The sequence below is a fragment of the Galleria mellonella genome, unplaced genomic scaffold (assembly GCF_026898425.1).
Source record: "Galleria mellonella isolate WM207_F2 unplaced genomic scaffold, CSIRO_AGI_GalMel_v1 utg133, whole genome shotgun sequence".
Lineage (NCBI taxonomy): Eukaryota > Metazoa > Arthropoda > Insecta > Lepidoptera > Pyralidae > Galleria > Galleria mellonella.
The window spans coordinates 4,393,391-4,418,865 of NW_026441990.1; the positions used below are offsets into that span (position 1 = coordinate 4,393,391).

The 25,475-nt window shown below is 33.5% G+C and overlaps 1 protein-coding gene across 1 annotated transcript; it reads right to left on the reverse strand.

The window, feature by feature from the left end:
* Window positions 1–1,049: 1,049 nt before the first annotated feature.
* Window positions 1,050–24,357, reverse strand: LOC113511034 (partitioning defective protein 6). The gene is made up of 7 exons (XM_026894600.3): window positions 24,137–24,357; window positions 21,110–21,335; window positions 11,848–11,975; window positions 11,520–11,617; window positions 9,852–10,020; window positions 9,333–9,487; window positions 1,050–9,068 (listed from the first exon to the last, which is right to left on the reverse strand). Exons 1-7 carry the CDS (start codon window positions 24,194–24,196, stop codon window positions 8,945–8,947), a joined length of 960 nt encoding a protein of 319 aa, XP_026750401.1. The 5' UTR covers window positions 24,197–24,357; the 3' UTR covers window positions 1,050–8,944.
* Between the last annotated feature and the right edge of the window lie 1,118 nt (window positions 24,358–25,475).

The following is a 25,475-nucleotide window of genomic DNA, read 5'->3' on the forward strand; positions in this document are numbered from 1 at the left end:
CAGTACGAGGTTTGTCCGGAAAGTACGTATAAAAGTTTTTTAAAAATTTTATTTTACAATTATTCAGGTAAATCAATTTTATCCCCTTCAAAGTACTCCCCCTGTGACATAATGCACTTGTGCCAACGCCGTTTCCACTGTGAGAAGGCTCCTTGAAAGTCCTCTGGTTGTAGGTTTCTCAGCTGCCCCGTCGTAGCTTTTTTTATCTCATTTATGTCCCCCAAATGCCGCCCCCGAAGTACCAATTTGGTTTTTGGGAACAAGAAGAAGTCACACGGGGCCAAATCCGGCGAATAGGGGGGTGTTCGGTCACCGTAATGGAATTTTTACTCAAAAACTCACGGAACGATCTTGGCGCAAATTTTTTTCATTTGAAGTTCGTTTCTTAGAATTTCGTGGACCACGGTTTTGCCCAAATTAAGCTCTTCAGCCACCTGTCTGACCGTTAAACGACGGTCCCCATTAACACAAGTTCGAATTCTTTCCACGTTTTCGTCGGAATGTGAAGTGGAAGGACGTCCTGAACGTGGGTCATCTTGAACGCTTTCTCGGCCCTCTCTGAATCTTTTTAGCCACTTGTGGACGGTTGGTTCCTTCACAGCATCATCCCCATAAACTGTTCTGAGATCGGCAAAAATTTCACGGCCATTCTTGCCGAGTTTCGAGAGAAACTTGATTACGACGCGCTGCTCTTCAACGGAAGCGGGCTCCATGCCGACGGGGTTTCGTTAAGAGGTAACTTCACAGATGGCGTGACAAGCCAGTTCGCACCGCACGGCGGTCAGACCAGAACTGAAGCATTGTTAGGGACATAAGGAAGGGGTCCTGCGCTTACCTGGCCTCCCCACTCCTCTTTCTCGCATTCCAGAACACTTTTATACGAACTTTCCGGACAGACCTCGTATATTCTGTTATGCCCATGATACTGCTCATGTCTATAGGCGACGGTTACCACTTTTCATCAGGTGGGCCGTCAACTTGTTTGCCATTCTAAGTTGTATAAAAAAAAAATGGAATGTGGATGTTTGGGGAGGGAACAAATAAAAAGATTTCCAAATTTAAATAAGAATATATTTCATTACATACAACGCAGGTGCTTAGTGTAAATAAAACCCTTAAACTATGATATTTGACTAATACGAGTATAATATTGTTTACACTTGGACCATCTCATTTGAGCCAATCAACAATTTTCCATTTATTATTGTATAGGAATTTAATTTAACATACTTCAACCGAGTTTGTGATAAAGCCTAATTGATGCATGATGTCGGAATGTAATGTCTCGTAATAATTTAATCGTAATTAAATAAGAGTAATTAATTATTTTAATTAATTAGTAATTATTGTAATTCATGTTTATTTAATTACGAATGAATTATTATTTAACAAACTTTAATAATGCCAAGTTAAACATCTTGATAGCTAACAGACGTGACATAGGTGTGTAGATATACACTCCTATTCAATCGCGCGCAAACATAGAAGTGAAATTACGAAATGTATGCATTACAGCTTATCTACAAGAGATTATTTTTAACGATAAGGCCGTCTTTTGTAATACAGAAAATGTCTTTATACTTTCTTTTTTTTATATTTAATATTAATACGCAACAGTTTTATTATCAATAATATAAGATTAGTTGTTTACATTTGAAACTGTTGATGAAACGTCGCGAAACATGTTTCGTAATATAAATTAGGCTTAATCTAAGTACAGTTTTACTCAAAATACCCGTAATTTACCAATTTTAGCGGCATGAAAGTTTAATTTGTATGTAATTACGTAATTTTCATTTACAAACTAGAGAGTGTAGGAGAAAGGATATAACAATAAGAAATCACTCCCACCTTAGCTTTATAAAAAAAAATCGGGTAAGAAAATAAGTTATTTTTATCTTGGAACAACCACGTGACCGCGGGGGTGGGGGGTAAAAGATTGTTAGTAATGGGGAGGTTATTGCTATCAATATACCCTATCAGGTCGACCTCCATGCGGTTCCCTCAGGAAACTATCGTCACTAATTTATTGTTGAATTCGTTACGATGGGCTAACTGACTTGCCTTTTCATCCTCACCTATCATCCTTCACTGGTGCCCCGCCAGTGTATACCGTTAGCGCAGGCGGGGCTAACGATCTATTATTATCCATTAAAAAAACCACGTGACCGCGCGGTTTATATGAAAGTACAAATTTCATTTTAATAAAACAATTTATAAGTGCTTTGGAGGAAAATTTTATTTTAAAACTTAATAAACACGCTGAGCACGATAATAAACATGGTTACCACTTTTCATTAAATGAGCCATTTAATTAAAAGTGGTAACCGTCGCCAATACATAGACGTGATGCTTATGCGTTGCTATTTCCGACTACTATATTATTATTCTATTATTTTCTGTTGCTATTTCATTTTCATAAATACACATTGCTAACAGAACACAGTGAATGAACTACTGCTGGATTTCCCTTTGTCATATCCATCTCGTTACACTTTGTTTGAACTTTAAATACCCTATTTTGAATTATTCGAGACAAAATCAACTAAAACTCGGTCAATATCAGTTCCACGATGTGAAATTCAAATCATAAGCATAGTAAAACTAACCGACATTCATAAAGAGAAAAACAACGAAAAATTCTGTATCTCCCATACTAAAATGGCGGCAACCAGCTGTCAAGAGAGTATAGTTTTAAAATTTTCGTCATTTTTCACCAATTTCAAATAAAGTCATCAGTTCCACTTATTTATCTAAAAATTATTTAAATTTCACCCTACATACGCATACATATATTTATACTTAATATAACACTAAAGGCAGCGCGTGATAATAGTAAAAAAAAAAAAAATTAAGTACATAAGTATAATGAATTACATGTATGAACAATTAATACACATAATAGAAATAAAAAAATACTAATAATATATAAATAATAATAACATTGTATAAATATAACCAGAAATACCAACATATTTAGCACATGATTTTTTCAATCAACTTCGTGTATAAAGCAATTTGTCTTTACAATACTTAGTTTTTTTTTTTTTATTATAAATTGACATATGATGCAATGGAAGTACAGCCAAATTTGTACCGTAACAATAACGTAATGTTAAATTCATTTTAGTAAATTAAATAGTGGATTTATGTTCAGTTTTAATATAAAATAGTCGAGAATTATTAAAGTACTTTATTATTTTGTATCTAGTAAATGTATTGGCTAGCAAAGCTGGTACTTACATTACTTAATAATCGATAGTTTTCACCCAGAATTATCAAAATTACGAATTGTCTATTGATACTATCGATACTAACGATCGAATCGATATGAAGGCGTTACACAATTTGATTATAATTGACATAATAATCGATTCTAATCGACTCGTTATACAATATTGATAGGAACGATAGCGAATTTAAAATAATACTATAGATTTAATAATTTAATAATTAATTTACTCTTGATAAAGGTTGACAATTATAAGTATTAAAAATACTTATAATTGTCAACCTTAATTTAATTTTTTTTTTTATATTCTGTAAAATTTAAAAAAAAAAATATTGAAGCAATAAGCAATTATCAATAGTGGTCGAGTAGAATGGGCAGCAGCGTCTCTCTTAAAACATCACCAAAACCTAACTGCGCCAAATTGCTTGCCAAGCGTGGCAACTACTGATAAAATTCTCTAAGGAGAGAGCCTACGTTCAGCAGTGGACAGTTAGATTAATAAAAGCAATTATCAAAAAATAAAACCACAGTAAAATTGAAGATTTAAAAATATCGTGAAAAAATAGTGATATATTAAAAAAAAAATTGTGATTAACGAACGAATTAATACAGGATTAATCGTGAAAGTTATACACAAACCCAAAAAAGAACGATTCATAAAATTGAACAACTTTTATAAATTTCACATTCGAAATATGACTAAATCAGATTTTTAATAACTTACTTAACTTCTGTACAAACAGCGCGGTCACGTAGCCATGTTTTTTGATAAAAACTGAACAGTTTTGAAAAAAACCATTATTACATATAACAATTTATTCGTGTTAGTATTATATTCATAATTAATTTTATATAATATGCGGAAAACACATTTCCGACGGTTAACCATAAATTGCTCCTGACATTTAAAAAATAGTTGTGGTATCAATTTATCCACAATACGAAAGGCAAAAGAACTAAGTCATACAGCCTGATCTTCAGTACACATTTCTGCTAACTTTTTTTTTGTACTACTATGGTGGCAAACGAGTATACGACCCAAATTACCTATCTCCTTTCCTATGTTAGATAGAGAAATAATTGTTACATCAACATTCCTATTGAGAATTGATGTTAAAACCAACTTTTTTACTTTTATTTGTATTTGTAATTAAAATTAATTATTATAAAGAGGAAAGATTTGGTTTTTTGTTTGTAATTTATATAAACAAAAACTACTTAGATTTTAAAAAATTCACCTATAGAAAACTACATTATCAGCGAGTTAGCTTTCTTAGTTATTTAGCAACATTAGTTAGTTGATATATTCTGATATTACTTTGTTTAATTTTGCCAATGTTCGACATTTGCAGTTAACCGTCGATATGGGTAACACCTTCAAATCCTACCAGAGGACGGGTAATAAATTACTGTAGTCCGTTACCATGGAATTTAATGAAAATGTAAACAAAACGAATAATTGACACAATCATAAGACAGTCTGCTGATGCCCAATAGAATGATTTAATAAATGATTGTTCAAAATGAACCTTTTAAGATAAATTGGTAATTATAGTTGTAAGAAAAAATTAAAAACAAATGAATTACAACAAAAAATATAATATAGAACGTCAACAGATGGTATTTTCATTTAAATGTAATAAAATTAATAAATAAAAATAATCAGCATATTTGTATACGAGTACAATTAAAAAATCGATTAATCGGTTGAATGACTCGATTTATTATCGATTTAATTTAGTGAGTGCTCATTTAAAAATTTTAACAAGACTTGGTTACATTCTCATTAAATTCTATTAAAGTAGACCATAATTATAATGAATTAATAAAGATATCCAAATATTAAATTAATACCTGAGCATTTTATATTATTTTAAATTGATATTGCATACGATATGTCTTATACTAATCTCCCAGTATGTCAACTAAAATATATTTAATAAAAGAAACTATTCTAAAGTATAAGTAAACTCAGTTATCTTATAAAAAAAAAAAAAAAAACCAATGCTGACTACAGATCTGCGTCTCACGAACGAGTACATTCGCTCGTTTTTTTTTTTTTTTACCTAATACTACTGGATGACAACTGACAGAAACAACAGAGTAAGTTTATTTTCCCGCCATTTAAATTATAAACATTGTGATGTATTTAGTAACGGCAATTAGCTCTGGCTCTTTCTGGTACAGGTTAATTATTTTCTATATTACTTTCAGATAAAACGTTTTAAAGATAGAACGTTTATATTTCTAAAAATATCCAAAAATAAGCAATAGCAAAGCATAGACGAACTGGTATATAGAAAACTAAAAAAAAAAATTGTTGAAAAAAAAAAAACCTTTTTTTTTTCATAATAGAACTCGACGCGCATCTGAGCCAGCATACATACAGTCATAACATTAAATGATTATAATCAATAATATAAATACTTTGCCGCTAAATTCATAACCAATACTCTTAATTATATGATTAACCAATAAAAATACTATAAAGAAAACTTAATATTACTGTAAGGTGTACCGCAAGGCACTAATTAGGCCCAGTGTTATATATACATCACAAAATGCTACGAATAAAGCATAGACACACAGAATGCAGGCAATATTAAAAATAAAAAAAAATACTAAAAGCTCCACATTTAAATGCATTACATCAGAATGGAATCCGATTGAATTTTAAAATCTGATTGAAAATTAAATTAAAATGGATTTAGACTATAATGCCGTAACAATAACGTACAAAATTGCGAATTTTATTGATCAATTCAAGTCTCTTGGTCATTTCTTAGCACCTCAACATTACCAAGTATGGAGAAGTATCGAACAAGAATTCGCTCGCAAGGCCTCTAACCACTTTATGAAGGACTGGGGGAGGGAGAAGGATTGTAAGTAATGCGAACTACCAGTCCCATTGCTAGCAATATACCTTGTCAGTTCGACCTCCACGTGGTCCTCCCTGGAAACCATCGTGCTGAATTTCAGGTGTATTTACCACGCTGAACTAACCTGCCTTTTAATTTTAATCTATCATTATTCACTGGAGCCCAGGCAGTGTATACCGTCAGCGCGAGTGGGGTTACTATTCCATTATCATAGATAAAAAAAACACCATGTGTTGTTAGATTTCGGTATTGTTGACACCTAAATGATTAGAACTTATTTTGGAGGTTTAAAATTTTAAAAAATAAATATTATTTCACAGTCAGTATTGATGGTTTATTTGTGTAAGAACTTTATATTTATATTTACTTATTTAAAAGGCTGTTCTCAATTCCATAATATATTTGTGGCATATGCTAATTCTTGACCTATTTATTATTATTTTTATTTTATATTTTGTCAAGATGTAGTATTTTCACCACAAATAATATAGAATGTGCAGGAGCGATATTAACCTGCATTCTCTGCGTCTGCGCACTGATTAGGACTTACATAGAATCCGAATCAGATCTCACTATCACGACTATCCAGTCAATTGCTACTCAGCTAGCGCGTGTCTAAAGCCGAGTGTCAAGGCACGGGTGTCTTTAAAAATGGAATACTGCAAGTTTTATTAGTCGCCAGTGTTATTACTTTGTGCATTATAGTATGGTGTGGATGATTAAAACCATAGACAAAAAATTACTAAAACATAATTTAAGTATTTCACAAAATATTTGATTATCAGGAAGTCTGTAAAAGATTGCCCTAGCGATAAGACCGCCTTTTGTACCTTTGTGTACATTTCAATCTGTATTTATGTTACTGTATTTCACTTGAATTATTTACTTGTCATTGTATATTTTTGTTTATGGTGCAAAAAAAAATTTAAATAAATAAATAAATATCAGTTATTACTTTGAGTTACTTCGACTCCAAGAAACTAAATTTGAATCATAAGTGACGAATTAAAAGTATTTCTAATAAACAAGTGTATTTAAATAAAGACGAGCTTTATTTTTTTCTCTCACAAATATAGTTTTATTTAAATATATATAAACTTCAAAATGTCAAATTACACCCACAGCATGCTATAACGACGTGCGAATGCTAAGTGCAATTCAACATGGCAGAGCTCGGCAGTTGACGTAAACATCCATTTTTTTTGACGATTTATTTACGTAGATAAATAACTACATTATCGCATACAGTCATATCTGGTCTTGGACTGATTGATGGCAGATTAAAAAAAAAATTGGCGCCAAAGAATTTAAAAAAATCTCAACTTGCATACATACATATCTTCTCTTTGCATGACCAGATTAAATCTGAACATTAATATTTGGCGCCAAATTATGAGAAAGTTTTTCAATATGGTGGTTGATTTATAAGCATAGTAATCAGTACACGTATCATAAGCTATGAATTCGCCACGTACATAATACTTGGCGAAGTTCTATGATTGTTCGTACATTAGAACAATTTGTTTTCTACTTCATCCTTTGTTTTTTTTTTCCACTGCATCTGTTACTACAGAGCAAGCAAACACTATGTCATTTAAGAGTCGGCACTGTCTTTATAATAACGAAATTGAAAATTAAATCTATGCAACCACCTAGATATCAACACAATAAAGTAAGGCAACATTCAAAGTTTTAACTCTCTGTCCTATAGATATAATGTAAAATTTTCAAATTCATATTTACATACTACATAGATTTTATACGAAGCTTTTTGTACAACGACAATAATAGAACGAGACACTATTATAATTAAAACATGAAAGTGTAAGGAAGATCGCAAATATTTTTTGTCTTGCTTTGCTTACACTTTTATTTTCCACGTCAAAATCATTATATTTACATCATCCGTTCAAATTAAAAGGAGACGACACGTTGCGAATAAGGAAGTACATTTTTAATAGTTTGTTTGCTACGACATTCTATTATTATTTCATAATGCATACACTCATAGTATTTTTATGGCATTCTTTTACTACGTTTAACGTCCATATGATGTAGTTTCGATGATTCCAATTTGAATGTGTCAATCCGATCGCGTCGAAAATTAGTCTGCAGTTCTTCACTTGTCAATAGTTCAGCTATTTATAGGTAGTGCCGACTCTCAATACATCTCTCAATAGTGTGGATATGTTTTTATCTAGTCAATCGTCGCTTTTTTAATTTATATAATCAGTACAAAATAACTAATAATAAAAATTGATTTGTCTCTGTGCTACTCATCTTACATACATAAAATTTAATACCCATTAAAAGGAGTAACAACCGTATTTCTAGCACATTCTTCTCGGTTGAACACTACCTGTACCGAGCGGCAGTTAAAAAAATGACATGACACAAGTTTCTAAAATATATATAAGGGCTTATATGAATAAATTTATATCTCTTAATTTCACTTTATCATAAACTAATACAATTCGGGAAAATAAGTTTTTATTGTAGACCGACTTTAAAAACAAAAATGAAAAAAAAATGCTTTTCTGCACATAGTAAAATAAATGTCACTAACGTTACCGTGATCATGTCCTAATTGCACTTAAGTACTATAATCTATATACACATTTATTGTGACTTACCTATTTTGACACTTAGCAAGTTAAAAATAAGGCATAGAATGGAATGTAAGCGAGCGCATCTCAAACTTATTGTCACCGAATTTTAAATAAGAAAATATATTTTTGCACCGTTACTTATAACAAATGGAATGTTCATTCGATTTTGACACTTGTAATCTTGATGTTAGGCTATAAAATCGTCTGTAACGATTTATTATATACTAGAGGTGGAGGACTTGCCCGTCATCCTTCGTGGGAATGTGAGAGAAATTGGAGGGTTCCGGTTGCTCCTCTAATGTGACCGCGGTTAGGTCGACTATTTCATCTTGCTCGTCTTGATCGAATCTGAAAAAGAAAGAAATATTATAAATGTGTTTATCAGTGTGTGTGTGCATAGTTATAACATATAAACAAATTTAGAATAATGACGCTTCTGCCTATGTACGTGTATCTCTGGGATATGCGAGTAGGATGGCAGTTTCATGGTGATGAGATGGCAGATGGCAGGAGGCGGCGTCGGTTTCAGCATCGACGGGGGTTCACCTGTCCTGGTTGGGCTCGCTATCGTGATGCGAGACGGTGTCGCTTTTGACGGCGGCAGGGGCTCACCTGTCCTCGTCGGGCTCGCTGTCGTGGTGCGAGGCGGCGGAGGTGCGCGAGGCAGTGTCGGCGGGCGCGGCGGCGGCAGCGGCGCCCGCACGCTGGTTGGCCGGCCGCACCGTGATGATCAGGTTCGACGAGTTCGCCACCATCATGTCTGTCACCTGCCGAGTCGGACATAGCCACATATATGTATGAAGAATAAACCAAATTAGTAGTTTGAAAATAAAAACAACAAACTTGGTTCGTCAAGCGTGACAAACTCGACGATTATAAATAACAAGTCGAGCGTAATAAATCCGGTTCGAAGGACCAAATATAATCATGTATTTACTACTACACTTTCGAAATATTGTACATCGATTGAGGGTTTTCTAAATAATATAATCGAAATTTATAAAGCATGGGCAAGGAGTGACGTCTATAAAAAGTATGAAAAATTGGTTGGTCAAGAGCAACAAACTCGACGCCTATAAACGTCAAGTGTGACATACTCGACACCTAATAAATATTATTAATCTTTCTCACCTGATCGAGTGTTTTATTTGAGACGTCGATGCCGTTGACCTCCAGTACTTCGTCGTTGACGCCTAACAAACCAGTGGACTCAGCCAGCCCGCCTGGCACCAGTCTTGATATGAATATACCGGGTGAACGCTCTACGCCATTCGGCGTCACGCGTACAGACGTGCCGTCTCTGGGAAATATAAAAAAAAATCATAATGTAATAACATTAGTACGGAACTAACGAGGGTATTAACTCTGTCTAATCAAATAGATTGATAATTTATTTGCATCACATACATCACACAAATAAAATTAGATATTGGTTGTATACTTAAAAAAAGAAATAAAACCAAACATATACAAAAAACAAAACAAAAAGAAAGTACATAAAAGAGACAAGAAAATTTTTCGTGAGTGTACCAGAGTAACATAAAAAGGTCTCAACTAAGCTTATTGCTTTGCCCTCAAAAAGACAAAATACTGATATTCTGTTGGTGGCCAAATGCGAAAAGCCAGCCGCGACATTCTCGACAAAAAAAGAATATAAATAAATGAATTAAACTAATTGTGTGTGCCCATTATCAATAACTATTTAATATTTTAATATAAATTAATAAATGAAAAATATCATTCGCAATGGGGTAGTCAGAGGTCACTCTCGATTACATTCAAGAATGTTCATTCAACATACATAAAAGGTATGCCAATTTTTTATTTATTAATTAGAACCTTTTTAAGCTCTCTTTTAAATATAAATAGATAAATACATTTGTAATTTAATTATTAAATAATAAATAAGACAGAAATTAATTTGAAAACACAGCAATAGCTTAATTTACAGGGTACAGAGGAATAACACCTGAGTCCTCAGGAATGGCAAAGTATGTGGGGTATCATGGGCGAAACAGTATACTCTGTTATGTCCATGGTACTGCTCATGTTCAGGCGACAGTTACCACATTCCATCAAGTGGGCCGCCAGCTTGTTTGCTATTCTAAGTTGTTTAAAAAAAATTACCTATAATTATTTACATCGTTTTTATTGACAAATATAATTTCATAATGATATGAAACAGCTAAATATCTTAAGAACTGTTGCGTACAAAGGATGCTTTTTCTTGATTGAAAAACCCCACATGATCTATTCAATCAATACAAATAATGGGGGGAAAGAAGGGATTGTTAGTAATGGGGACTAGCAACCCCATTGCTAGCAATATACCTTATTGGGTAGACCTTCACGGGGTTCCCCTTAGAAAAAATCGTGGTTAATTATTGTTAAATTCGTCACGACTTGCTTCCATCCTCACCTATCATTCTTTACAGGTACCCTGCCAGCGTATACCGATAGCGCAGGTGGGGTTACCATTTCATTATCACCAATTAAAAAATATATAAATAGTGGAGATGTCTGTGAACTCCACTGACTCTAGTTATGAGAGTGGAGTCATAACTACTCACTGAATGCCATTTAAAAGACAGATGCATTAAAAATATTTTCGGGGTTGCCAGTAGTTGCCACGCTTGGCAGGCGGATTGGCAACCGCAGTTAGGCTTTAAAGATATTTTAAGAGGGACGCTGCTGTCCATCCGTCACCCTTCCTTAGTCGCCTCTTCCGACATCCACGGGAAAGGATGGGGTGGCCTGGACTATGCTGGGACCACGCGGCCAATAACCATTATAGTTTACCTTATGAAAAATCCTAACGGTCTGTCCGAGCCGTGTTTTAACAGCTTCACTCTTCTGCACGTCTCCGGTACTATATCTACGTCTATAATAGCTGATACCTGAAAAAAAAAAACTTTACAGTGTGACCACATCAAAAAATAAAGAAAATAATAAAAACATTTTTTTTCTTTGTAATCCTTAGAATGGCTTAGAATAAACTGACGACTCAATTGCAAAAAAATCTAAAGAATTTTTTTTTTTAATTTTTACAAAGACAAAAAGCTGACGGTTCAACTGATGGAAAGTGGTAATGGTCGCCATTTATACATATAAGAAATTATATGCTTACCATTCTAAAGTCGTGCGGGTTTGATATAGCGAGCCCCTTGTTTTTGGCGGGCGTCCCACTTAGTATAGACGATATAATATTTCGCGGACGCATGGTACCGTAGCCATTCAACTCCTCCAGGCTGTCACCTGTAAAAATAATAAATACGAACATTACTAATTAGTAATCAGTATCTGTTTGCCGTGTGGTCCCGCCATAGAATAGGCCACGCCTTCCTTTCCCGTGGGTGTCGTAAGAGCCGACTAAGGGGAAGCTAAGGATGGGCAGCAGCGTCACTTTAAAAACATCTCTAAAAGTCTAACTGCGGTTGCCAACCCGCCTGCCAAGCGTGGCAATTACTGGCAAAACTCCCCTTATGGGGAAGGCTTATGTCCAGCAGTTAACGGCTGAAATAATATAAAAATAAAAATCAGTATCTCAGAAGAAAAATTAAGCTAAGATTTCTATTTCAGTTAACTCATAATTTATTTTTCACAATAATTCACTTAACAAATTTGTTAAAAATTATTGACAATGTTGCTGTAGTTTTCAATGGTATTGTTTAATTTTGCCTGTTTCCTTCACTTGCATTATACATTTGTGCAAACTTTAACGTCTTTTAAATTACTATTTAACCGTGTAATTACATATTGTTATATCTGTTTGACTTAAATAAATAAATAAAAAACGAATGGATATAAAAAACTCGAGTAAATTTTATCAATGTAATAAATAAATTAAAAAAGAATATTTATTGCAATTTAATGTTAAAAAAAAATTATTAAAATTAAATGATTTTCAACCGACTTCCAGAAGAAGGAGGTTCGCAATTCGTTTGTATTTTTTTATGGTTGTTACCTCATAACTCCATCAGTTATAAACCGATTTGGAAAAATATTTTTTACAGTTATAGATACTAATAGATATTTTTTCAAAATCGGTTCATTTGTTTAGTTTTTAAAACAAAATTGTTTTTGTCACAATTAGAGTCGGTTAGATTGTTTAATTATACTATAAAAAAAAATTCAGTAAACCGTCGTTTTTATGATTAATTTTTTCACTAATAGTTGCAACTGAATGGCTTTGTTGCAGTCGCATTTATTATTGGATCATGCTGTGTGCACATGTTGTGACAAGTTTACCTGATCAATACATTAATGTACTTGCATGTTATAATTTAAGTTTGTATTTGTAAACTTCTGTTATGTGCGCCTAATAAATAAAATAAAATAAAAATAAATGTAAATTGCCTACATTGCCTATATGGACAATCTAGTACTACATTGTGTAGGTCACAAGCTTACTGTTTTTGTATGGAATGGCACGTAATTCATTCGCTATTTATGGTTGTATTGGGACCACACAATAGAATGCTTGCATTACTTTATAATACTATTTCTACTAATAGGTACAGCTGAGTTATTTCGAAATAGCCTACTAGGCGTTCCGGGTGGGGAAGGGGACTGTTAGTAATGGGGGACTGGTGGTCTACCATGAAATGAAATTACGAATTTTCGGGCTCAATTTCGTGTTTTTGTTCGTATCTAAATCGACCTAGTAAATGGAGCTTAACATTTCGTTCATCATAAATCCTATCCTAATAGTCCAGAGGAACGATATTTTAACATTTTTAATAATTTTAAACGACATGTTTTATGTAATTTTAACATCAAATTTCTGTTTCGTTCGTCCCTGAAATTTGGGAAAATATTTCATGATAGACCCCCTGATGCCCCCGTTGCTAACAAGCCCTGTCAGGTCGAACTCTACGTGGTTCCCCCTGGAAACCATTGTGATTAATACTTGTCGCACTCGTCACGATGGGCTATCTGACCTGCTTTCATGCTTATCTATCATCCCACACTGGTGCCCCGCCAGCGTATACCGATAGTGTAGACGGGGTTACCATTCCATTATCCATTAAAAAAAAACTAGGCGTTGCGGTGTCATATGTTAGACTTTGAAATCCCAAAAAAAAAGTAATACATTTTACTCTGCAAAATAAGGCATCGACAACTGTAATCCTTAACCATAACACCTTATCCCAGGGGGAAAAGGATTGTTAGCAATGGAGTTTGACAGCCCCATTGCTAGCATAAACCTAATAAGGTATATACCTTATTAGGTCGACCTCCACGTGGTTCCCCCTGGAAACCATCGTGAACAATTCTTATTGAATTCATTACGATGGGCTAACTGACCTACTTCATCCTCATCTGTCATTCTTCACTGGTGCCCCGCCGGTGTATACCGATAGCGCGGGTGGAGTTACCATTCCATTATCATCCATTTAAAAAAAACACCTTATCCCTTAGATAATAAAGATAGAGTGTCTCCATACAAATGCTTCGAGAAAAGCGAGACAATTTCAAATCGGTTCAGGATAGATGCAGATATCGCGAAACAGCATCAACATTTTAGCCATTGTCTGTCCACTATTAAACATAGATAAACCATGATCTACACTAATATTATAAAGAGGAAAGATTTGTATTCTTGTGTGTATGTATGTTTGTAATTCATAAACTCAAAAACTACTTTGCCGATTTCAAAAATTCTTTCACCATTAGAGAGCTACATTCACCCTGAGTAACATAGGCATATATTTATTGTTAGAAAAGATTAGGGATCTTTACTAAAACTTTAGTAACGTAAGTCAAGGTGTAAAAAATGCTATAAAATATCTTTCTTTGCGTGCGCTGCGGAAACTATTGGTGATAGAACAAAAGTATGTTTTACAATATTGAAGAAAATATCAATAACTACATAAAACTTCGCGATACTATATGTCCAACTAATATCGTTATGTCACAATAACCACTTTTTACATTTTAAAAATTGATAAAAATACCGACCAAAATTACACCATGTTATTCATACTTCTGTTTAAATCCTTGTCCAAATAAATATAAATTAAAAATATTAAAAAAAAATATAGTCAATTTGATTAGGTAGGATCAGATAAAAATGTAAAATGTAGTAAAAATATCCACTCGTGCGAAGCCGGGACGGGCCGCTAGACATACATATAAAATAAAATTACAAGTATACTGAGAAACAGTTCCTTTTAAAAAACGTATTCTAATAATGATTCTACTGATGTATTCTACCCACATTACAGAGTAATGCATCACTGACCATACAATACAAACAGTGCATCATAGAACAATCAATCGCACATGACGTGTGGGTGTCAAGTCAAGAGAAAGAAGCGATTTTTTTGAAGATGTGACAATGTCAAAGAAAACCGGTTTACAAATATGCAACATAAATTAATTTTCGTAAAATTTTAACAGTTATTGCCACAGTTATTTGTTTCAACTAAAATAGTAATATTTTTCTTACGATCAATACAAATGTAATGGTACTTCGTTTAACAAAAAAAATGAATAGAAGCGTCAAAGATCTGACTTACAATAATATCTTAATAATATGTTATAATAGTGAAAGTGTGTTTGTTATTACACCATTTTGTAAAGCATTAGATAGATATATAATTTATTTGCATTATTTACAGCATACAAATAACAAAGACGTAGATATACAGAAAATAGAAAAACACATATTTTTTTCCTTTTGTGCGTGTGCCATAGTAATACAAAATGGTCACAACTCAGTTTATAACTTTGCATCAAGAGCAAAATACTGATATTTTGCTATGGCCAAAAGCATTATGTAATCTTATGGGCATACATTGGCACAATAATTTATAAGGTGTATCTGGTATTTATAAATTATAAATCGCTTCCACTTATATTTACTACCATAGGTGTAATCTTACAGTACTCTAGATAATGACGTTACCAGTAAATAAGCTGAAACGCATCAATAGAACTTAACGGTGCGTGACAGCAGGTTGATCACACGTGAATTGTAGTCAAGTTAAAAGCGGTGTGCGATTTTAAAAACAACTGGCTTTATATCCGTTTTAAATTCTACTTTTATCAACTGTAAAAGGTAATTAAGGTAAAAGCTAATTAAACTAATTTGTTTAAGATCAAAGTCGTATTATTATAAAAAAATGTAATAAAAAAATTAATGTAATAAAAAAAAAAAACACATCATTATCATCATTATATCAGCCATTATCTACTGCTGAATATAGGCCTCTTCCCATTGGGGGTTTTGTCCGTAGTTGCCACGTTTGGCAGGCACATTGGAAATCGCAGTTAGGCTTTTGGTGATTTTAAGAGAGACGCTGTTACCCATAAGTGCTTTTAGTCGCCTCTGAAAACATCCATGGGAAAGGAAGAGGTGGTCCATTCTATACTGGAACCACACGGAAAAATACATGAAAAATTCTTGTAAATATACATTTAGGGAAAAATGGTCAGGTTCACAGGTAGAACAAAAAGAAAGATTAGTAAAGGATGCTAATGATTTTGCTTTTAATTAAATGTAATTAAATTTAATTAATATATAAAATACTACAAATGAAGTAATTAAAATATACTTCAATTAACTATACAGGACATATAATTTAATCTAATAACATGAGTTATTAAGACTAAATCAACGTGTAATATAACGTGGTTACACGTCATAGAGGAACCTTACTCGGTACTAGCTTTAGATAATGACGTTAGTAAACTGAATCGGATCAATGGAAATGAGCGATGCGTGACTGCAGGTTGATCACATGTGACGCGTACAGCGTCAAGTTACAAGCGGAAGCGATTTAAATATTTTACGCAATATGGAATGACAAATAATTTAAAATTCCACCTGATAGAAAATGGCAGCCGTCGCCTATAGACAGCACCTAGACTCTAGCACTAGGATAGAATACACTGTGGCACCCATAGCACATACTCCTCATATTTCTGAGGCATCCTACTCTCTAACCAGTATGATATATATCTATACAATATAATGGCAAAAATAATTTAATATGTCCAATAGCATCAAAATTATCGTATATTTAATTTTTTTTATACAACTTAGAATGGCAAACAAGCTGACGGTCCACCTGATGGAAAGTGGTAACCGTCGCCTATAGACATGAGCAGTACCATGGACATAACAGTATACTGTTTCGCCCATGATACCCCCCATGCGTTGCCATTCCTGAGGACTCAGTACCCAGTAAATTCACGCCAAGTCCCACCCTTCAAACCGAAACACGGCCATGCAAGCACAACTGCTTCATGGTAGAAACACGAATGGGACAGAGGTACCCAAGCAATCGACTGTTATACTCGTATTGATGCAATAAAGTGTTAAATAAATATATAACAAATTTATAATGATTCAAAAATACTCCTATAAACTCGGATAAGAGCTACATATCCTGCCAGGCGCTGCAACTACACTTGCAAAACTCACTTTCACAGGCTTATGTCTAGCAGTGGACAATTAACGGATGATATAATAATGTTCATAAAACTATTATTTTCTGTTTGTTTGTGTGTACTTAGTAATAACACGTTGTTAATAAGGTAATTATTATATCAGCCATTACGGGGGTTTGCCAATAGTTGCCACGTTTGGCAGGCAGGTATTGGCAACCGCAGTTAGGCTTTAGAGATGTTTTAAGGGGACGTTGCTGCCCATACCTCGCCTTCCCTTAGTTATCTCTTACGACATCTACGGAAAAAAAGGGGTGGCCTATTCTATGCTAGGACCCAGCGGCCAATAAGGTAATAGAAGCTTATAACTTGTAGACGTATGTATGTATGAGTTGTATGTATTCTATTTGTGCTAGTCTCGTGTCACGGCCATGGATTGGCGTGTGAACGTTAAACAATAGAAACACGCCATTAATAAAGGATGACACTATACCGGGTTTTGTTTGGGTTCGATTTTCAAAACTGACCAAAGAGCTTTTTTTTGGTGCCATTTTTCCTATACATAAGGAAGGCAAAAGGACTAAGCCTATACAGCCATTGTTTTCAGTTCTAATGTGTATAATAAATAATAGAGCTTTTTTTTATGCAACTTAGAACGGCAAAAAAAGTTGACGGTTCACCTTATGAAAAGTGGTAACCGTTGCGTATAGACACGAGCAGTACCGTGGACTTAACAGAGTATACTGTTTCGCCCATGATATTCCCCATGCGTTGACATTCGTGAGGACTCAGGTGTTATTTCTCTGTACCCTGTAAATTCACTACCATATCCCACCCTTCAAACCGAAACACAGCCATGCACACACAACTGCTTCACAGTAGAAACATTAATGGAACAGGCGTGCACAAGTGAACGACTTTTGTACAAAGTATTTCTCTGATAAGCTTAATAAAATATAATTGAATAGGAGAATATATATATATATATATATATATATATATATATATATATATATATATATATATATATATATATATATATATATATATATATTCAATTCAAAAAGCCAAAAGTAACAAAGCCAGTTCTAAAATTTAAATTACTGAATCGATATTTTTTGTTGTAAATTTTATTTGATGAAAACAACAGCTGTGTTTCTTGCCCGTTCTTTCCAGCTAAAATTGCTTTCCGAACTGGGCGGTAGATTCGTAAAAAAATTACGTTTCAAAAATGCTTATTATTAAATTTACTTGAGTAAAAATTATTTATTAAGATTATGGTTTTGGGAGCTTGGTTTAGTTCGGAAGGTTTTACTCAGAGCTTCTTAATGCGTACTCTTAAGAGGGGTAAGTCTGGATGTTATTACTAGGGTTGGTATGTTTTCCTTAAGCCCCCCCCCCCCCGGGGGGTAATAATATAATTTTTTTTCTTGGGATCCAGAACAGGGGGAAAGGGATTGTTAGTAATGTGGATTACCAGTCCCATTGCTAACAATATACTCTGTCAGGTCGACCTCCACATTGCCCCTTCTGGAAACCACAGTGTTGAATTTCTTATCATCCCTTACTGGTGCCCTAACAGCGTATACCGATAGTGCAGGCAGGGTTACCATTCCACTATTATCCATTAAAAAAAGAACAGGAAATAACGGGTAAAGTACGGACAAAACTATAGAGTAATTTTATTTGTACATATTTATACATAAATTCATAATGGCCGACATAATCACAATGTGAATAATGTAGGTAGCACTAATTAGAAATGCGTCACACGACAGTGGACATGTGTATTGTCATTCAAACGTGAACTTTAACACCTTGGAATACGGCACATCTGTGTGATCAGTGTCTCTTTTTGTTCATTATAAATGTGGTAGGTATTTGAGTTTTTTAAGTTACAAGAAGGGTTCTCATTTAGTCTAAAGTTGTTTTATAGCTGTCAGAGAGTTACGTGGCTAAAACAGAACCAATTTTCACAATTATTTTTGTAAACGTCAGGGTTTACTTCCGTGTTAGTTTTATATACATTTTGAGATTATTTATTACTAAAAAAAAACGGTTTGTTCCAAAGCAAATCATCATCATCATCATTTCAGCTATTAAATATTCACTGCTGAACATAAGCCTTCCCTATAAGGAGAGTTTTACTAGTAGTTGCCACGCTTGGCAGGCGAATTGGCAACCGCAGACTTTGGTGATTGTTTTAAGAGGGACGCTGTTGCCCACCTTCGATTATTAAGTTCGGTTAGTCGCTTTACGATATCTATGGGAAAGGAATGGATAGTCCATTCTATGCCGGGACCACACGGCTGCAAGAAGGGTTTTCGACCCTATGAGCAGACATGTGTGAAATGTGTATTTTTGTTAACAGATAATAATGAAATAATGAAAACCCGCTTGCACTACGGTATACGCTGGCGGGGCACCATTGAGGCATGATAGGTGAGAATGAAAGTAGGGGGCCTACCATGAAATAAAATTCCGAATTTTCGGGCTCAATTTCGTGTTTTTGTTCGTACCTAAATCGACCCAGTAAATGTAGCTTAACGTTTCATTCATCATAAATCCTATCCTAATAGTCCAGAGGAACGATATTTTAATATTTTTAAACGGCATGTATTATGTAATTTTAACATCCAATTTCTATTTCGTTCATCCCCGAAATTTCCGAAAATATTTCGTGGTAGGCCCTCAGATCAGGTAGCCTATCGTGACAAATTCCATTAGAAATAACCACGATAGTTTTTAGGAGAAACCGCGTGGAGATCGACCTGAAAGGGTATATTGTTAGAAAGAGGGCAGTTGGACCCCATTCCTAACATCCCTTACTCCCCAGAAGCTGCGTATTTAGTTTTGTTAAGAAAGCAAATGCCATCTGGTAAATAATTTTAAGTAACGCCAATGTCGTTGGGTACACGGAGTCTGCGGCCTACGTAACATTTGAAACAATCGACTGTTTATCTTGACATCTTAAATTGTTAATTGGACAACAGCGACCCAAACAATTGCTTGCGTCCGAGGTCAACACAACAATAAACTATTTCAACCAGTGTATTTACTAATGAGTTTTAAATTAATCGGATGGGGAAGAAAGTTCTTGAGTGGTGACCCCGTACGGGCAAATGTAGTGTAGGACGCCCCCCCCCCACTAGATGGAGTGACGACCTCAAATGCATTGCTGGGCACCAGACAATCTCCCCCCCCCCCCCAATTACGTCTATGGTTACTATCTGCTGCGAAGATACTGAACAAACTGCGTCGTATCCCAAAGTGAAGCCAGAATATAATAATGTTCGCTACCATAGAAAGCGTATCAATAGGTATCATTCAAATTATTTTATGGGCATCAAGGGACACGAAATCGTAATCGGCGCAGGCGCAGTGCACTGCGCATATTAATTCAACGACGTAATTTCAAATTGTGAACATTAACCTGTATAGATTATATAAGAAAAGTAGCTTTTGGCCGCGATTACGCTTGCGTATGGTATTCGATTTCTCGAGGATTTTGTTTCAAACCATAATTTTAAACTTAAAATTTCATGTATCCAACTTCTAAGTAGACGAAATTCCATACAAATTTTCAACCCAAAACAAATGGGGACTAGCAACCCAATTGCTCGCAATGTCCTTGGCAATGCAATGTTCCAGGTCGACCTCTTCGCGGTCTCCCTGGAAACTACAGCGCTTAATACCATGTGAATTCGTCACGATGGGCTAACAGGCTTACTTTTTCATCCTCACCTATCATTCTTCACCGGTACGCAGCCAGCGTATATCCTTAGGGGTTACTATGTCATTATCACCCATTAAGAGTTTCTACTTTTAAAAAATAGCACAAATTATTAAAAAAAAAATATTACCGCTGGTAATTAAGGCTTCTTTTCACTCAGGGTCTGGCCAGTTGTACATCTTTATTTAATATAAATTATATGATTGTAATTTTTTTTTTGTGTATAATAAAGTATAAATAAATAAATAGATTAAACACTCACCCTTTCTTTGTATTATGACCCGGAGTAACGGTCTGGCTGTGAGGAGTGCTCGAGCCAGGTTGTCATCATTGTTGATCGGAAGCAGGTCCCCGTCCCGAGGGTCCGTGTACGAGATGAGGAACGCCACATCGTGTAGCCTGTGCAGTTTCTCTATCAGACCTTTGAAGTCTTCGTACTTCAGCTTCTCTGTCCGACTTAGCGAGAAACGTCGGAATTCGGCATCAAACTGTAAAACGTTTTTCATAATAAGATACCGAAAGGATATTTTGGATCTACCTTTTAATACATTTAAAACTGTTATTAAAAAACACTTGTTGAATAAAGCCTATTACACACTAAATGGTTACTCGAATGACAAATGTGCATTCTGTTAGTCGATCATGTACAAGCTTTTTAATAACCATGTAATTTTAGACATAGTACATTTAAATAAAAATATAATTATTATCATTTCAGCCATTATCCGTCCACTGCTGGGCATAAGCCTCCCCTATAGACTGCAATAAAGAACAGTCCTGAGCCACTTGCATCCATTGAATCCCTGCAATAAATATATATGTGTGGCGATATGAATGGATGGCCAGCAGCGTCCCTCTTTAAACAACACCAAAGTCTAGCGCTACGGTTACCAACCCACCTTCTAAGTGTGGCAATTACTGGAAAATCTCCCACTTCTGTCCCATTCGTGTTTCAACAACTGTAAAGCAGTTGGGTTTGAATGGCTGTGTTTCAGTTTGAAGGGTGGGATATGGCGTGAATTTACAGGGTACAGAGGAATGGCAACGCATAGGGGATATCATGGGCGAAACAGTATACTCTGTTATGTCCATGGTACTACTCATGTCTATATGCGACGGTTACAATCCAGTTCCATCAAGTGGGCCGTCAGCTTGTTTGCCATTCTAAGTTGTATAAAAAAAACTTATGGGGAGGCCTATGTAAAGCAGTGGTCCATTAACAGCTGATATGATGATGATGAAATATTTTTTATGCGTAAAAGATTAACTATTACAAAGGCACAGCACCAATGAAGTATGATACAATGGGAAAGTCAGGTTAAGTACCCATCATGGGGAATTCACCAGGAATTCACTAGTTTTCAGGAGGTATTACATAAGATAGACTTGCCAAGGTATATTGCTAGTAACCAGAACTAGTGTCTGTGTGTCACTGCCCCCCCCCCCCTCCTTCTCTAATTTATTTTTATGTAAAAACTAAACTACTGAACCAGATTTGATAACATTTCTATGGGACCAATCTCAAAGTATATCCTTCCCGATAAACAAAATTCCAAATCAGTTTATGAATGACAAGAGTATCAAATTCAAATCATCTTTATTCAAATAGACTTGTTTACAAGCACTTTTAAATCATCATTTTTGTTTAACAAACATAAAATAACAAACAAATTAAGCAACTTCTCCTTTTTTGAAGTTGGTTTGTTTTTCTATTAAGGCCGTTAAAAACTGAACACCTTCCAAATCTCCTTACACAAAGATAAGCTGTCTAATATCTTTTCCTATCTGATAGTATTTGAAATATGTAAATATTTATATTTAACAGGTATCTAACATTATCTATGAAGGCCTCAATATCATAGATTATCAATATATTACTATTTAAAATTTAAGATTATGTTTCCTAAAAAAAAAAACTGACTTCAATTATGGCAAAATCAATTATTTTGATTTCAAAACTAAACTACTAAATCAATGTTAATATAATTAATATGTAATCAATCTTATGAGGGACAAAGTTATGAGGTTATAAACCAGAGGGTTGGCTCTGGTGTCCATTATATATTAGTAAGTCCATGGTGTTTTTCATATCTATAGGTAATATTTATTATTTTCCATCAGATCAGTCATTACTGTTAATGATACCAAGTTTAAATTTATTATTAAGTTGCTAAATGTATCCTATACTAGTAGTAGTATTAATTAATCTGTAATGGAAAAGACAAAGGAACTAAGCCACATATACATATTTTATAAAGAAATTATTTTCCCATATTTTAGGAAGGTAAATTTGTTATATCTTCTTCAGGATATGTAGGAATGGACACAAGCCATAAATCTTAAACTTTAGAATAACAAATACGATAAAAAAATTTAGAGATGTCTTATTTTATAATTATTCTAAATACTTACAATAAGAAATTCAAATATAAGCACAAATTTATGTGAACATTTCAATAAAGTTGAAGCAATGGTAAGATAATATAAATATTTCTTGAACTTTGGTGATATTTCTTGAAATTTAAACAAAAAATATATGAAGCAATGTTTGTTTGGTTTCAATTTCTGGTGCACATAGAACAAACTAGAATATAAAAAAATATATCCTTTAAATTGAAGCTGTATTCCACAAATGAGGCTGAATCACAGGTGTATTTAAAGGATAAGCGGGTGGGCTGAGAACACTCCAGTATTTGAGTGAAGTTAATAGATATGTACAATGGCATATTAAAAGTACATAAGCACTATTTTTTAAAGAGCCTGTGCCAACCTGGAAAGTAATCTTAAATTCACCAATAGGCAAAGTTTTCATTGCAATAGAATGGTATAAAGAAAGTTATTATATAAAAAGTTATTTTAATATGACCTGTACTGTATGGTTGGTAGGTAATAAAACAAATCAAACATTAATTAGTAATTTTTAACAATAGATTAACATGGGTTATAGGTTTCCAAATAAGTATAATGGATAATTAGATTTGATCATTAGTTGGATCACTTTATAAGAAAACGTATATCTATACGTTTCATATTTAATATATCTATATTAAATATGAAAGTGATACTTACTTATAGTACATATATAACTTTTTAGTTGCACTATTAACAATGCAGATAGTAGAACACGTATTTTAGTAAATTATCATAAAACTTAAAACAACTACCAGACAAATTTTAAAAACATGCAACGTCAGAATGAAATAATAATGTTATTAATACAAATTAGGTTAGCAGAATTGCGTGCCTATCGTATTATTGCTAAAGAAATTAGAAATTTTGTTGTACTCACTTTAGTTTTAACTTCGACACTTTGACTGTCTATTCTAGCCGCAATCTTATTTTTCGACATCTCGATAGCATTTATGACAAATCCTTAGATGTATAAAAACAAATTTTAAACATACAGGCACTTTTAACATAGCATTGTAAAATATAAAAAAATATAATTTAGTCACAAACGTTGTGAATGAACTATCAAATAAATTAGGTAGGTAGTCAGGTATTCTATTATGTCTGTTCTGTCTGTCATACTGACTCTAGATAATTTTTTAGTTTCCTATTACGATATTTTTAGTCAAGATATAACAAACGACCAATAACAAGAGCACTTGAAGTCTAATCATGATTTTCATTGGACGATATTCACAACTCATTTCTTTACTAAGAATCACAGATTATATCTATTACCAGTATCTAAAAACAAGAACTAACATTATCTTTGGCCGAGAACACAAATGCATTTTAAATTAAAAAATTAGAAGTAATTAATTAAAATAAGATATAGTAATGTAAAAGATAAAAAATGTGGCAACATGTATGTTAAAGTGAAATAGACAAATACGTTACACAAAATGAACTGGAAAAGGATTTAAGGGACTATAAATAAAAAAAATATGAATAATTGGATATGGATAATTAATTAATTACAACGGTTGTGCACCGTTTATTAGTGACAACAATATACAGTCAGTATATAACGCTTATTTATTGTATAACTATACAATTGTTTAACATTTGTATAAATTATTATTATTGGTAAGGGCAGTAAGATTGTATTGTATAATCTTCTACAGAATTACATAATAATGTCTATACATCTAGTATAAGGTGTTCACATACTTAATATTATATATGTATCTAGTGCAATCGATTATTTTTTTCAAGAATTTAAATATTTCGTTGTTAATTTTTGGTAATATAAAGATTTATTATATAAAAAATAATTTTGGGACTCTATTTTTTAATATAACACCAGTTTTAAAGATTTCATTAATTTATTAAAAAGTTATTAAAAAAAATCTGGATGCGTTCTATTCCACTTCTAATATTTCTATATTAAAAACATTCGACCTCTAAAGTTTCATTATATATATAGATGTTTAATCAGTTTAATCCTAAAAAAGCATCAACCATCATGCATTATTATTCTGTATTGAATAATTTTTTTGCTTCTCTCTCTATTTGTCTGTTTATACGGGCTAATCTCCGAAATTGATTTACCGATTTCAATGAAATTTTACATGGTGGTAACTTACATCTCCGGTCAACATTTTAAATACTTTTGATCACGGAAAATTCAAGAATTTTCGTGGAATAGTTAAAAAAAACTATAGAAACTTATTAAATCA